This window comes from Muscardinus avellanarius, assembly GCF_963383645.1.
Source record: "Muscardinus avellanarius genome assembly, chromosome: 3".
Lineage (NCBI taxonomy): Eukaryota > Metazoa > Chordata > Mammalia > Rodentia > Gliridae > Muscardinus > Muscardinus avellanarius.
In genome coordinates this window covers 61,995,770-62,009,845 of record NC_137788.1, presented here as the reverse complement: position 1 = coordinate 62,009,845, position 14,076 = coordinate 61,995,770, and the positions used below count along the sequence as shown (strand labels likewise).

General features: G+C 43.2%; 1 protein-coding gene across 1 annotated transcript in view; it reads left to right on the top strand.

Moving 5' to 3' along the window:
• Positions 1 to 1,168: 1,168 nt before the first annotated feature.
• PTGER3 (prostaglandin E receptor 3) overlaps positions 1,169 to 14,076 on the top strand; it is a gene marked incomplete at both ends in the record, with an annotated part of 78,748 nt that continues 65,840 nt past the window's right edge. The window contains one exon of the mRNA XM_080690702.1: positions 1,169 to 2,053. Coding sequence (XP_080546828.1) covers positions 1,169 to 2,053 — 885 coding nt within the window. The remainder of the gene's footprint in view (positions 2,054 to 14,076) is intronic.

The following is a 14,076-nucleotide window of genomic DNA, read 5'->3' as shown; positions in this document are numbered from 1 at the left end:
GACCCAGCTTTGAAACAGACCTTGTTCTGAAAGTAATTTGAGTCATTCTCAGTAATGGTCTTCGTAGTGCCATATGATTAGGTCTAGTTTTTAAATAGACCTTTCACAGCCGGGCGTGGTGGTGCACGCTTGTAATCCCAGCATTTGGGAGGCTTGAGACAGGAGGATGTTGGCGGCCAGCCTCAGCTACTTAAGCCCTTGCAACTCAGTGAGACTCTGTTTCAAAATAAAGAATAAAAAATAGGGTTGGGAGTGTCACTCAGAGGAAAATGCCCCTGATTTCCATCCCCAGTACCAGAAAAAAAAAAAAAAAATCTTTTACTACTTCAAATATGTAAGTATCAGTCATCTGCTGCTCCCCCCTTTCACTCTTTTCTGGAAGGGTGAGAGAAAGGATCGAACTGGGTGAAGAATGGTAGTTGAGATTCGCTGTCTTTAAGTTCAACCATCTGATTTTTTTTTTTTTTTTTGCCCTTTTCTAGCCCCTTAAATCTCCAGGCACCGTCTATTAATTTTATAGTTTCAGTGACGTCCGGGGGGAGGGGGGCAGGACAGCTTGGCCTTTTCGGGATTATTCTAGAGTCCTAAAGAAAAAAAGGAAAAAAAAAAAACAACACTCAGCTCAATTTTGCAAAGGATTGTGGCTTTTTGCATGATTAAAGGGTAGGTGCTTTCCACTTGCAAGAGGTACAAAAGGGCTTCGGGAGAAGGATCTGGTCCTAGTTTGAGCGTCTCTGGATAGTTAAGGAGAAGGTTCGGGCTCAAGTCCCGCTTGGCAGCTCGCCTGGGTTGGGCAGGTGCAGACACTCGCAGGTGCAGGAGGCTCGGGACCGAGCAGTAAGACCAATGGGCGTCCTGTCCAGAGCGACGGGGGCCACGCAGAGTGGCTGCGTCTCCGCCCCCACCCACCTTGCTCCTGCCCACGCCCGCCGGCGCCCCGCCCCTCGGCCTTATATCGGGGCCGGGCGTCCCTGTGCCCTGGGAGCCCAAGGCTTTCCCGAGCACCGCGCCCGGGCAGGGCTGAGCAAGGCGGCGGCGGCGCCCCCACCATGGAGGACAGCCCGGCCCCAGCCTGGGTGGCCGCCCACCTCGGCGCCCGCCCGCGCCGCGCCCGCCAGCTCTCCCCGCTGCTCTCAGGGCGCCGTCCCCTCCTCACCTCGAAGCCAACATGAAGGAGACGCGGGGCGCCCCGTTCTGCACCCGCCTCAACTACTCCTACCCGGGCATGTGGGCGCCCGAGCGCCCCGCCGAGGCGCGGGGCAACCTCACGCGCCCCCCGGGGCCTGGGGAGGACTGCGGGTCGGTGTCCGTGGCCTTCCCGATCACCATGCTGATCACGGGCTTCGTGGGCAACGCGCTGGCCATGCTGCTCGTGTCCCGCAGCTACCGGCGCCGGGAGAGCAAGCGCAAGAAGTCGTTCCTGCTGTGCATCGGCTGGCTGGCGCTCACCGACCTGGTGGGGCAGCTGCTCACCAGCCCGGTGGTCATCGTCGTGTACCTGTCCAAGCAGCGCTGGGAGCAGCACGACCCGTCGGGCAGGCTGTGCACTTTTTTCGGTCTGACCATGACTGTGTTCGGGCTCTCCTCGCTTTTCATCGCCAGCGCCATGGCCGTCGAGCGGGCGCTGGCCATTCGGGCGCCGCACTGGTACGCGAGCCACATGAAGACGCGCGCCACCCGCGCCGTGCTGCTGGGAGTGTGGCTGGCGGTGCTCGCCTTCGCGCTGCTGCCGGTGCTGGGCGTGGGCCAGTACACCGTCCAGTGGCCGGGGACGTGGTGCTTCATCAGCACCGCGCGCGGGGGCAACGGGACGAGCGCATCGAACAACTGGGGCAATCTCTTCTTCGCCTCCACCTTCGCCTTCCTGGGGCTCCTGGCTCTGACCATCACCTTCGCCTGCAACTTGGCCACCATTAAGGCCCTGGTGTCCCGCTGCCGGGCCAAAGCTGCGACATCGCAGTCCAGTGCCCAGTGGGGACGGATCACCACCGAGACGGCCATCCAGCTCATGGGGATCATGTGCGTGCTGTCGGTCTGCTGGTCGCCGCTTTTGGTAGGTGGTTCCAGGGTGTGAAAAGATCAGGGTGGGCGGGACATGGAGACTCTTCGGAGTGGCAGTCCTCTCAAAGTTGTGTGTGCATACTCAGAGCAGTGGGGAAGCCTCCCATCCTGCTTTACCCTAGTTGTGGCTGTGAGTCGAGCTCCTCACTTACTGAGCGCCATCCAAATGCCAGGCATCGCACTGGGCGCTGATATGCACAACTGGAGATGACAGGGCTGCTCACGTTCTAATGAAGGTGATAGTGGACGGGGTAGAAGATGCCCAGGTCTGATTTCAATGTGTGTGCAGGGATAGTAATTTGTCCTGGAGTGCACTGGGAGAATGGTAATGACGACCATATCGTGGTACGTGTCTTCTCTTTATTTCTAATACTTCTCACACAATAAGTAATTCTCTGCCTGCAAAAGTACCCTACCTGCGACAGCAGACAAAAGTACCCCCGCCCTTTTGCAGCTTCTGAGCCCACTATAAGCCCTGGCCTAGCTGAGCAGCCAGGCTGGAGGCAGGGGAGCAAAAGGTGCAGCTTGCTGCAACAGCTAGCTGCCATTGTTCTTTGGAGTGTGCTTGACCCTTTAGGAAGAAATTGGGCTGGCCATCTGTAAGTGGAACCTGGCAGCTCAATGATGCCCTCCTAGCAAGCACCCATGCAGTCTGGGTTGTGGTGAAGCCTGAGGACAGGAAGTAAGTAAGAGTTTCTCCACTCCCCAGCAACTCATACCAGCTGACCAGGGCCAGGCTACTCGGGAGCCAATGATGCTTTCCCATGCTGGCTCCACCTGCTTTTACTTAGTATGCTTGAGGTTTTCTTCTGTGACAGTTTTAGCTAGAAAATTCTGTAACTGCTGTTTACTAATTCCTGAAAAAATAGATGATTATGTAGGATGCAGGTGGCTTGGCTTAATAATTGTTAAAGAAAGAATAACTTGATTATGATATGTTGGATCTGAAAATTCATTATACAACATGGAAAACCTCTGAAACACATGGACACAATGTTCAGAACTCACTATATAGGGGCTTTTTAATTGTAAAAAATTAGTAACATGTAATTAACTGGACAATTTTTAAGTACAGTTCAGTGACATTAAAGGCATTGACATTGTTGTGTACTGTAAGGAGCTTTAAAATTCGTGACTTTTACAATAGAAATGCAGTTCCTTTCTCTTTTCCTACATTTCCTTTCCTACATTTGACAAAGGAGATGGAGAATTCTTGTGTGATTGATGTGGGACATTTGAACACAAGCCTTGGTACCACATGGTGACGTGTGGTGACCAGAAGAGTTATACTGAGACTTAACTGCCCACAAGTCACTGCGCACTCTCAGTTCTGTGTCCCAGCAGCTGGAACTCAAGCTGATGTCATCACCATGGCTTATCAAAACTAACACCAATTTTAGACATATTTACTTCTATGGGGTGTGTAGGTGGCCAAACTGGAGAGAAGAAAGGGCACTTAAAAAAAAATAAACACTTAACTGAAGCTGACATAACTTTAAAGGCAAATACAGTATAAGAAAATTTCACAAGTCATTTGAGCTCCACACTTTAAAGTTTGCTGTAAATTTGTATCTTAAAAAATGCAATTAAGTCATATGAATAAAATGCTTGCTCATACAGTTAGCCAAACTTATACTTTTTGTTTGCTTATTTCTTTTGTTTTTAAGTAGAAGAGAAACTGAGTAGTGCCTTTAATTTGGAAACTTTGGTTCAAATCCCATTAATATGGTGGCCTCAAAAAGAATAAATCAATCCTGAAATTTGTTACTAAGGATAACCAAGCTCATTCCTTAGAGAAAAACTATATTTAAAACTTGTTTTATTTTATTTCATTTAGGATTTTCATGCAGATTATATTTATTAATTTGTAGCATTTTATAAAATACTTTATTAATTTATTTTTCATGAATATTAAGTAAAATCAACATGTGATCAGATCAAAGAGGAGAAATGCATGGTTTCAAAACAAGTGCTTTTTAAAAGGAATAGTTTCATCATCTCCTTTGTGCACACTGAAATTAAATCTCCACATATCTTCAGAAAGATCTGCAATACACAGTTGGAATCATTTCAAAGAAAGAAACTGGCAAAACTGCCTTCTTAATAGGTTTTGGAATTATGAGAATAAAAGCACTAGAACCTAGTAACTTGAATTTTCAAGTTATTGGTGTTAAAGTGAGAAGTCAATTTTTATACTTTTTTTCTATCCATGGGTAAAATGAGATTTTTTATTAGCTTTTGTTGAGTTATCTATAAGATACCAATACCTAAGTCTATCTTATATTGGGAGAGTATCATGAGTATAATACTCATTTGTTACTGCAGCAAAACTTAGTTGAGCAGCGATACCATAATAAGAAAATATCCCAACTGGTACAAGTTCCCACTACATAAATACTTAAGTGGAAGGTCTGTGTATAGTGCAAATGAAAGTTCTTTTTTCTTATTCTTTTTTCTAGAAACTTTGCAAATTACAATATGAAATGTGAAATTAAGTGGGAATGATAAGGCATGAGATATGAAATATGAATATAAGATATAAATTTAAGTGGAAACAGTAGAACCATGAGATGTGAACTATATAGTTCTTAGTCACTGATTATGTAAGATGTCAAACCACCATCCGGTTGGAATCAGCCCCCTTAACTCAGCAACTCAAGCTCTTTGAATTATTATTGTTGTTATTATTTTGTTTTTATGAGCTGTACTCACCAGATGGTCTAGTTATTTGACATTATAATAGTCAACTTTCCAGAAGTAGGAAATTATAGGATATTGTTCAAAGGAAGCCATGAGTACATTTTTATACTTTTATAGTCTGACACCATTAAACAAGTAGAATGTGGCTAATACTATGCCTGTCTTTAAAAAAGTAAAAATAAAGCCAACTATCAACACTGTAAAAAGTGAAATAGGAAGAACGATTTCTCATCTTCAGCTTTGGAATGGGTTAAAAGCAATCTTGGGAAGCTTTTGCTTTTAATATTGAACCATCAAATCCCCTGCTCAGTGTCCACAAAAACAAATAGGGATCAAGAAGATATGGCTGTTCTTTCTATAGACGCTGATGAATCACTGATTTATTTAAAGTGACGTTTGCCCTTAATATGCCATTTGTAGTAGACATATATGATAGATTATTTTACAAAAACAATGTTACTTTAGGGTATATGAAAGTATTGTCCAATTCCTAATCATTTCTGCTGACAAATTTCTGCCATACTAGGATGTTGTGTCAGAAAAAAAATGATTAATGTGAATCTGTGCTATAGGAAAAAATCTTCTATAATTTATGTTTTGAAAATTGAGGTGATTCAGAGTTGCTTACAATTTTTAGTACAATTTTTGCCACAATACACTGAAAGTGAACTACTAAATAGACTTATTTTTTCTGACTTTTTAAAATATATGTAGTGCTGGGAATCAAACCCAAGGCCTTGTGCATGCTAGGTAGGCACTCTACCACGGAGCTGTACCTCCAGTGCTTAATATACTTATTAAGAACTGATCAAGAAGCTGGGTGTGGTGGTGCACGCTTGTAATTCCAGCATTTGTGAGGCTGAAACTAGAGGATCACAGTTCGCGGACAGCCTCAGCTACTTAGTGAGGCACTGCAACTCAGTGAGACCCCGTTTGGGGCCAATGGCCAGCATCGGAGCCTGGCGTGAGGCAAGTTCACTCCTGCGGCCTCCAAGGTCAGGACCAAAGCCAGCTTAGGGGTTAGACCGGTGCAGGGGCCAGCGAGACCAGAACTGGGGCCTCCCATGAGGCAAGGCCGCTGCTTGAGCCAGCGAGGTCTGGATCAGTCCACTGAGTAGCCAGGCCACTACTGGGACCATCAAGAGTGGGATCGGTACTTGCAACGCAGCATGCACAGAGAAAAATTGCAGAAAATATAAATCAGACGCTTCTCTTAATCAGCAATAATTAGGAGGAAAAGGGCAACAGGAAGAGGTTGAGCTATAGAAAGGGCCCTATAGTGAAGCAACTAATGTGACCAATCAGAGGGTATGTAATACTGGAGGACGGAGCCTCTTTAAAACGCAGGAGGTACACATAAACAAATGTATCAAAGTAAATCACCAAAGAAGCGTGGGATGGAGGGGGGGGGAGGGAATGGGATGGGGGCTGGAGGAGGGCTAATTGGATGATGTGTGCTTGTATATCCTCTCAAGTCTTGTACTCCAATGTGATGATATATGACTACAATGCACCAATTTAAAAAATAAATTAATAAAAAAATAGGTCTGGGAGTATAGCCCAGAGATAGAAAGCCCTTGGGTCTAAACCCAGTACCACAATAAAATAAATAAAATAAAATGAAATAAAAAAAAGAATAAAAAATAGGGCAGAGGGTGTAGCTCTGAGGTAGAATGCTCCTAGGTTTCACCCTCAGACCTGCAAAAAAAAAAAAAAGAAAAAAAGAAAAGAAAAAATCTGATCAAGAGTTATAATCTGTACAAAGAAGCAGAATTTCCACATTCATGGGTGAAATAATTAAGGAACAGTGATGCAATGCAGAATATAATTCATGCTTTTGGCTCCCAGAAGAAAGTCTTTTTGAGCTTGCCAGGATAGGCATACAGGAAGAAGTGGATGGCATAACTTGACCCCGTGGCAGACTCTAAGCATGCCCAGGAACCCAGCCAATGGGAACTGAGCATGCACACTGGAACAACAAGAGCCATGATTTGCAAATGTTCATAGACCCAGATTTAAGTATTTAGTCTCTGGAAGACAGAATGAGGATTTTGCTCTTTTGCCAGTAGGCAATAGAACCTCTATTGGGGACTTTAGGGGAAAAAAAGAAAGTTTATTGGCAGAACTATAATGTGTGAATAGACGTGGGCAGGAAATTGAGAACATGAGATCAGTTATGACTTGCTTTTGAGGTCAATTAGGGCCTTAGGGTAGAGAGTGGGAAGAGAACCATTACTGAAGGAAAGGTAAGAAATATACTATTTTAAATGGTTGATATTAGAAGTGACTAATTCAACAAACATTTCCTGAGTATTTACTATGACTTGTCAACTATAGTAAAAATTTTTTCTACATACACTGCCTCATTTATTTGTATCCTGTAAGACTGTCACTATTAGCTGCATTATTCAAATAAAGAGCTTGAGAATAAAGAATATTAGAAGCACACCTGTAACCCCAGTATTTGGGGGAGGCAGAGACAAGGGAATCATGGGATTGAAGCCACCCTCAATAAGTTAGTGAAGCCCTGTTTTAAAATAAAACATAAAAGCCGGGCGTGGTGGCGCACGCTTGTAATCCCAGAATTTGGGAGGCTGAGACCAGAGGATCCTGGTTTGTGGACAGCCTCAGCTACTTAGTGAGGCCCTCTGTAACTTAGTGAGACCATGTTTCAAAATAAAAAATAAAATATAGGGCAGGGGGTTTAGCTTGGAGGTAGAATGACCCTGGGTTCCATCCCCAGACCCACAAAAAATAAATAGATAAATAAATAAATAAATAAATAAATAAATAAATAAATAAAATAAAACAAAACATAAAATAGGTCTGGGGTATAGCTCAGAAGTAGAATGCCCCCAGGCTTAATCCCAGTAATCCCAGTACTGTTCTCCATATCTCTCTCTCTCTCTCTCTCTCTCTCTCTCTCTCTCTCTCTCTCACACACACACACACACACACACACACAGAATATTAGAACCAAATTTATACTTCAGGTTATCTGACTCTGAGCTTTAGTTTTTGTTGTTTGTTTGTTTAGCTTAGATGCCAGTAATTCTAGTCCTAAAAGCAGCACCGGTTAAGTATTATATCCTCTTATCTGCAGAACACAAAGAAAGGGCTACTAACTAGACATCGGAGGTTTTTCTCTATTTGTAGTATTCTCAATTTCTTTTATTTGGGAGATTCATGGTTCAGTGAACCAAATGAACAATTTGGAAGGGGAACTGTTTGGTTAGTGTGTAAAGATGGGAGTCTGAGAGGCTCTGAGACACGGTATATTTAAGGGAATGATGGATGATATGAATGATATATCTAGAAGCTAATATAACTTGAACATCAATGGTATACATCATAGCTTTAAAAATGCAAATTTTTTAATTTGAGGCTTATCAGAAAGAGCGAGAAAGAAAAATGAAGATTTTTAAATGTGAGGTTTATCTTCAGCCTTCAACTTTGAAGAAATTCAGATGGTTTAGAATTGTAACATAATTAGGACTCAGCCTTTCTCTTTTGAAAATGCAGTAGAGTTTCATAGCTCAATTATAGAAGTTTCTGCAAGTTCAGTTTTCTGGGGATAACACTCAGGAATATTTATTACAAGTATTGGTAGTAGACTGTGATTGATCAGGGGTGCTGAGGGTGGGAAATGAGCCCTACTTCCGGTTCTGTTCTGGCCTAGCATTATTGGGAAGCAGTGTGTGGGGGGGGGGTCCCAAACTATTTACATTTCCGTACCACCATTGTTCTGAATTATTTTATTTATGTCTCCCAACTGTGAACTCTATAATGAAACATGTCAACCCCCCTCCCTCATTTTCTGCACTTCTTTATCATGGGGGTGAGTAGAAAGTTTATACTCCAGTTTCCACCAGCTACAGTTTGTTTTTGTGGTGCTAGGGATTGAATTAGGGGCATTTTAACTCTCAGCTGCAACCCCAGCTATTTTTTATTTTAAAACAGGGTCTCACTAGGTTGTTGAGAGTCTTGCTAAGTTACTGAGGCTGTGTTCAAATCTGTAATCATTCTGTCTTAGCCTTTTTTCAAATTTGCACCACCATGTTCACTTTTTCTTCAGAAAATTCAACATTAGTACGTTAAAGATGGAAACCAAATTAACTTTTCTTGGGGTTCTTCTTGCATCTTGTCCCCTACATGTTTAACATTTTGTAGCAAACATAATAATTCTTATAAAGACGTGACAGACAGTGTATGGCTTCTTTAATGAGAGCACACCCAAGGAAGAAGTGTTGTGGAGTGTAAATTCTCTGACTTCATGCAGACTGGAGTCTTTATGTAGAACACCTCTCTCCATTTATCTACTGGTCATTTTACCCCTCGGCCAGGCAACAAGAGCTGCCACACAGGCCCCTCTCTTTGGTTGGCTAAAGTTTCTAGTTAGAGGTCACTTCTTACAGAAGGCTGTCTTGATTCTCTAGATTTGGTGGCATGCACCCAACCCTAGTCCCACAATACCTTGTATTTCCCTGTCATAGTTTGAGTCACACTTCTTTTGACATATTGGTTAATTGTCTTCCTGCTCTCTTAGGTCTTTAGAGGTCAAGCACAGTGTCTGTCTTATGTATCATTCTTCTCCTAGGAACTTTCTTAATTCCCTGCCATATCAGGTATACCCAGTTCTTGCTTGTTAACTGAATACCTGAGCACCAGAATCTGAAAACAGGTCTGGCCACACTTACAAAGGCACATAGGTGTGTGGCCTTGGTATCACTTGGTATCCCTGTTGTGAAGTATTTTATTTTCTTTCTGTAAAAAAGGAACAGAAATACCTATCCAGCCCATTTCACAAGAATGAAACAGAAGACAAGATAAATGTATGTGAAAATAATTGGGAGATGTACAGTGCTATGAAGGTGCTTTATTACTGAGTCCTTTTAGCAAGTTGGGAATATCCCGTGCACGGTAGGAATACCAGTATAATGTTTTACTGGATAACAAAGTTGACATTTTGTGTTCAGATAGATCTTTCCTCAAAAATACTGGAGAAGTGCCAGGTAGTGTTTCACAACTTGATTACGTAGAGTTCAGAAATTTAAAAGAAAGATGTAGTGGAGAATGTAACTTTTCCAAAATAAGAAATGGTAAATTATGCAGGGGTAGCTTTTTATAAGGCGTTGTATTTCATCCCCCCTCCCTTCTCCCTACCACCATGTCTCATCCACATTTGCTCAGCTCTGGAATCCAGTCCCCTTTGCAGCTGCCAGTTAGCTCACTAAATCTGAAATATCCTGGGCCCCATTTCCTTTTCCCTGAAAGCTACAGCAGGAGCCACTTCCTTGTACTCTAGAGATTCATTCTCAGGTGTAGAATGCCCTCCTGCCCTAGGCCTGTCAGAGGGAGAGGGCTTGTCTTCTGCAGCGGCTGTCCTCTCCCCGGCTGCACAGTCCTTCCTCATGTTGGAGGTGGATGTGGGCCTCCCCTGCTGCCACCGCCAGCCCACTGTGGCCAGAGCTTCTTTGGTCATAGTGTCTTCTGGCTGCTCTCTTGGCGCACAGACCTGTGTGAGTTGAATTTACTTGACAGCAAACCGTTGTCATTAGTCAAGTCGTTCTGGAGACTTCTCAGGGCTGGAGCCCGTGTCTTGTTATCTTCATCAGATTGCTGGGGCAGAACAGAATTTCTGCTACCTACTCACAGCCCAGAACTGAATTTGTTAGGAGCCTTCAATGGGCCCAAAGTGTGAGAGTCGTAAGAGTTGTACACTGCCTCGTAGTTGGACCCTGACCACACATTATCACATTATTTGCAGCCTACAAAAAGCACAAAGACTATTTTTCCATTCAGTGGCTTGCCTAGATAGTCTCTAGGGCAAGATTCATAAGGAGGAACTTTCAATGATTCACAACTTAATTCTGTTAGAACAAAAGAAATTTAGCTATTAATTTAGGTAAAAGTCATGTAATAAAAGTACAGGATAAATACCAAATAGCCTTACAGTTTTTAAAAAGTCTAGATAATATGAAGATAAAAGGTCATGTTAGAGCTGGAAGCACATTTATTTTAAGTAATTCTTGATTAAAAAATCAAGTATAATTAAAAAATATATCCTCCACTAATTCTTTTGATATTTCCTGAAAGCATATTTTTATTTGCTTATCTTTTTTCTCTCTTTCTGAATACTTCATAAATGTCATTGTCTGTGCTTAAGACTATTCTGTTGATGTGATTCATAAAGATGTAAAAAGAAAGATATTATTGATGTTGAAAATGATGAATGAGAGAGTGTAAAAGATAAGATACATTCTGGGGAATTCAGAAGACAGCAACATCCAACTTTTAATTGCTGTCTTGGCATATGAATTTCCCTGAATACTTTTTTTTTTTGTATTGGGGATTGGACCCAGGGGTGGCATACATTTAAGCTACACTACCAGCCCTTTTTTTTCCTTTATTTTGAAGCAGGGTTTTGCTTACTGAGGGTCTTGCTAAATTGCTAAAACCTGCAGTCCTCCTGTCTCCGCCTCATGAATTCTGGGATTACAGGTGTTTACCACCACTCCAAGCCCCTAATAACTTCTTGCTGCTAAATACCTACTTGAGTCAGAGCATTTGCAGATCACACACACCTTGGTTCCCTGAACAGAGGTGTGGCAGCTCCTAAGCCACAGTGCGAGTCAGTGACCCTGACTATTCGCTTTCCTCTCCATTTCCTGAGAAGAGCCAAAGAGAGGCATGGAAGAACAGGAGAGACCACAGAGAAGAAGGCACTGGCTGGCGGGTCTGCGCCTGGTCTTGCCTGTGTCACAAGGTGGAAGTCAGTTTATCTTGCTGATATTTTCTTCTCTTATAAATATGATAAAATAATTAGCCAATCATTCTTTCAGTTTTGGCTTCCTGTGACTCAAAATAGATAAGAATGACCTCTACTGTAAATACTGCATTAGATGTATTAGGGAAAACACTTAAAGACTCTTAGGAAGAAGCAGAAGAATGTATGCAAATGGGCCTACAATTCTTTTACCCACTCTATAAGAGTTCATTGAGTGTTTGCTCTGTTCCTACCACTCTCATCACCCTGGTGATACAGTGGTGGCCAGGGCTTTAAGGGTTAAGCAGTTACATAGCTCCAGAGGGCACTAATTATATTATAGTCTATGTGAATGATACTCTTTGGAGTTGCACAGTGTGCAACCTGTACATCTTATCATGGAACCCCTTATAGTAAACCAAACAGACATGCCATCTTCCTTCATGAAGCTTTTGGTGTACTGGGGTAGACAGACATAATCATTTCAGTAGACAAATTTAACCAGTCTAATATGATTTACTATGGTTGCTCCTACTGCCACATGGTGCCCCTGCTGCAGATTAGCCTGATGCAGGCTGAAGGCACTGCCTCGATGCTCCGGATAAAAATTGCCCCTGCCCATGCTGCAGCCCTGTGTGCTTGGACTCCATCACAGAGAGCTCCTTAATTCACACCCAGAACCCTGGCCATCAGGCTGGGCTGTAATTCCACAGAGCACAGCGCCATGCTAGAGGAGCCAGAAGCCTGCTGGCCTCAAGACACAGGCTGCGCCAGGACCACCCTTCCATCTTGGGTCCTTCTGCTCCAGGCTGAATTCACATCACTGCCTGGCAAGTCTGTTTTTCCCTTTCAATGACTTTTCTTTTAAGGTTTTCCATGTCTTTCCCCTCTAGTGAGTATGTCCAGCGCCACTCTGCTCCAACTCTCTAGGCTTCAAATCAGGGGAGAACAGATTAAGTTCCTTGGTCTCTTCTTATCCAGAAGACCCTGAGCCCCCTAAGCAGTATCTCTCTCTTCCCAAAAGCACTGTGTGCCTTTTCCACACAGGTTATTATTATACACAGATTTCTACTATCTAAATCTATTCATTCTATATTTACCAAAGAGGGAAAGCTTTTTCTTGAGGTGTTTCATTAAGAAAGCCATTTATTTGTTTATTTTTTGTGGTGCTGGGTACTGAACTCAGGGACATTCTACCTCCAGGCTACACCCCCAGCCCTTTTAATATTTTGTTTTGAAATAGAGTCTCACTAGATTGCTGAGTCTCACTATTTTGCTGAAGCTGGCCTCAAACCTTTGATCCTCCTGTCTTAGGAGACTATAAGCCCAAGTACTGGGATTATAGTCATGCACCACCATGCCTGGTCTGAAACCTGTTGCTTTAAAGAGAAAGGGAGGCATCTTGGTATAGAATTGGTGTGTGTGTGTGTGTGTGTGTGTGTGTGTGTGTGTGTGTGTGTATGCAGGTACGCGCACATGTGGTCTGTGCAAAGCACAGAGGCAAAACCTAAACCAGGCACTAGTGGGAATGGCAAGCAAGTCTGTTTTTGTTGAAGGACAATTGAGAATGCTGAGAAATAGGATGAGTCAAATAGGGATTGAAGGGTGCGAGAAGGAGCGCATTGGCAGAGTGCCTTGAAGATTAGGATTGAGAATCTGTATTTCATCTTGGGCTTTTCTATACTTGGGTTACAAACCTGTAAAATAAGAAGGCTCACATTATAAACTGAACTCACAAAGGTCAGTTAATAGAATGATTTATGTTTGATCTCTTCCTAGAATATTCTTGGTGAAAATAAAACTTTGAATGCCTTTACAAAGAGGAAATATATTGCTCTTCAAGGGACACAGTGAAGTTTGTTAAAGCCACATATTGTGTCAGATTATTTATAGTGTATTATTTTCCTGATGTCTTAACCCTGGGTAGTGGGCCTTATTATATTCAACTTACATAGAATGTAAAACCTAAGCTGGGTGTGGTAACACACTCCTGTAATCCCAGTACTTGAGAGGCTGACACAGGAGGAACCCAGGTTCATGGTCAGCCTCAGCAACATAGTGAGGCCCTCTGCAACTTAATGAGACCCTGTTAGACCCTGTTTCAAAATAAGAAAAAATAGAACTGGGTGTGTAGCTCAGAGGTAGAATGCCATTCCCCCAGGGGGAAAGAGTGAGAAGGAAGAAGGAGGAGGAGAAGGAGGCAGAAGAGGAAGAGGAGGAGGAGGAGGAGGAAGAGGAGGAGGAGGAGGAGGAGGAGGTGGAGGAGAAAGAAAAGAAAGAGAGATAGAGAGAAAGCGAGTGCTAAACCTGAAAGAGGCTGAGTAACTGACCCACAGTAACAGAGCTTAAAGCTGAAAGAGGCTGAGTAACTGGTCCACAGTAACAGAGCTTAGTGATTGGTCAAGCTGGGATGAAGCCAGGCTCCTTCCTCAGGGCATCCCAATTCATCCAATTCATTGTACATTGTGCCATCTACTAAAAAGTTTAATTTCCCTTATGTTGATTGAGTCAGAATCTCTCTTCTTTTTGCATCCACCCTTTAGTGCTAA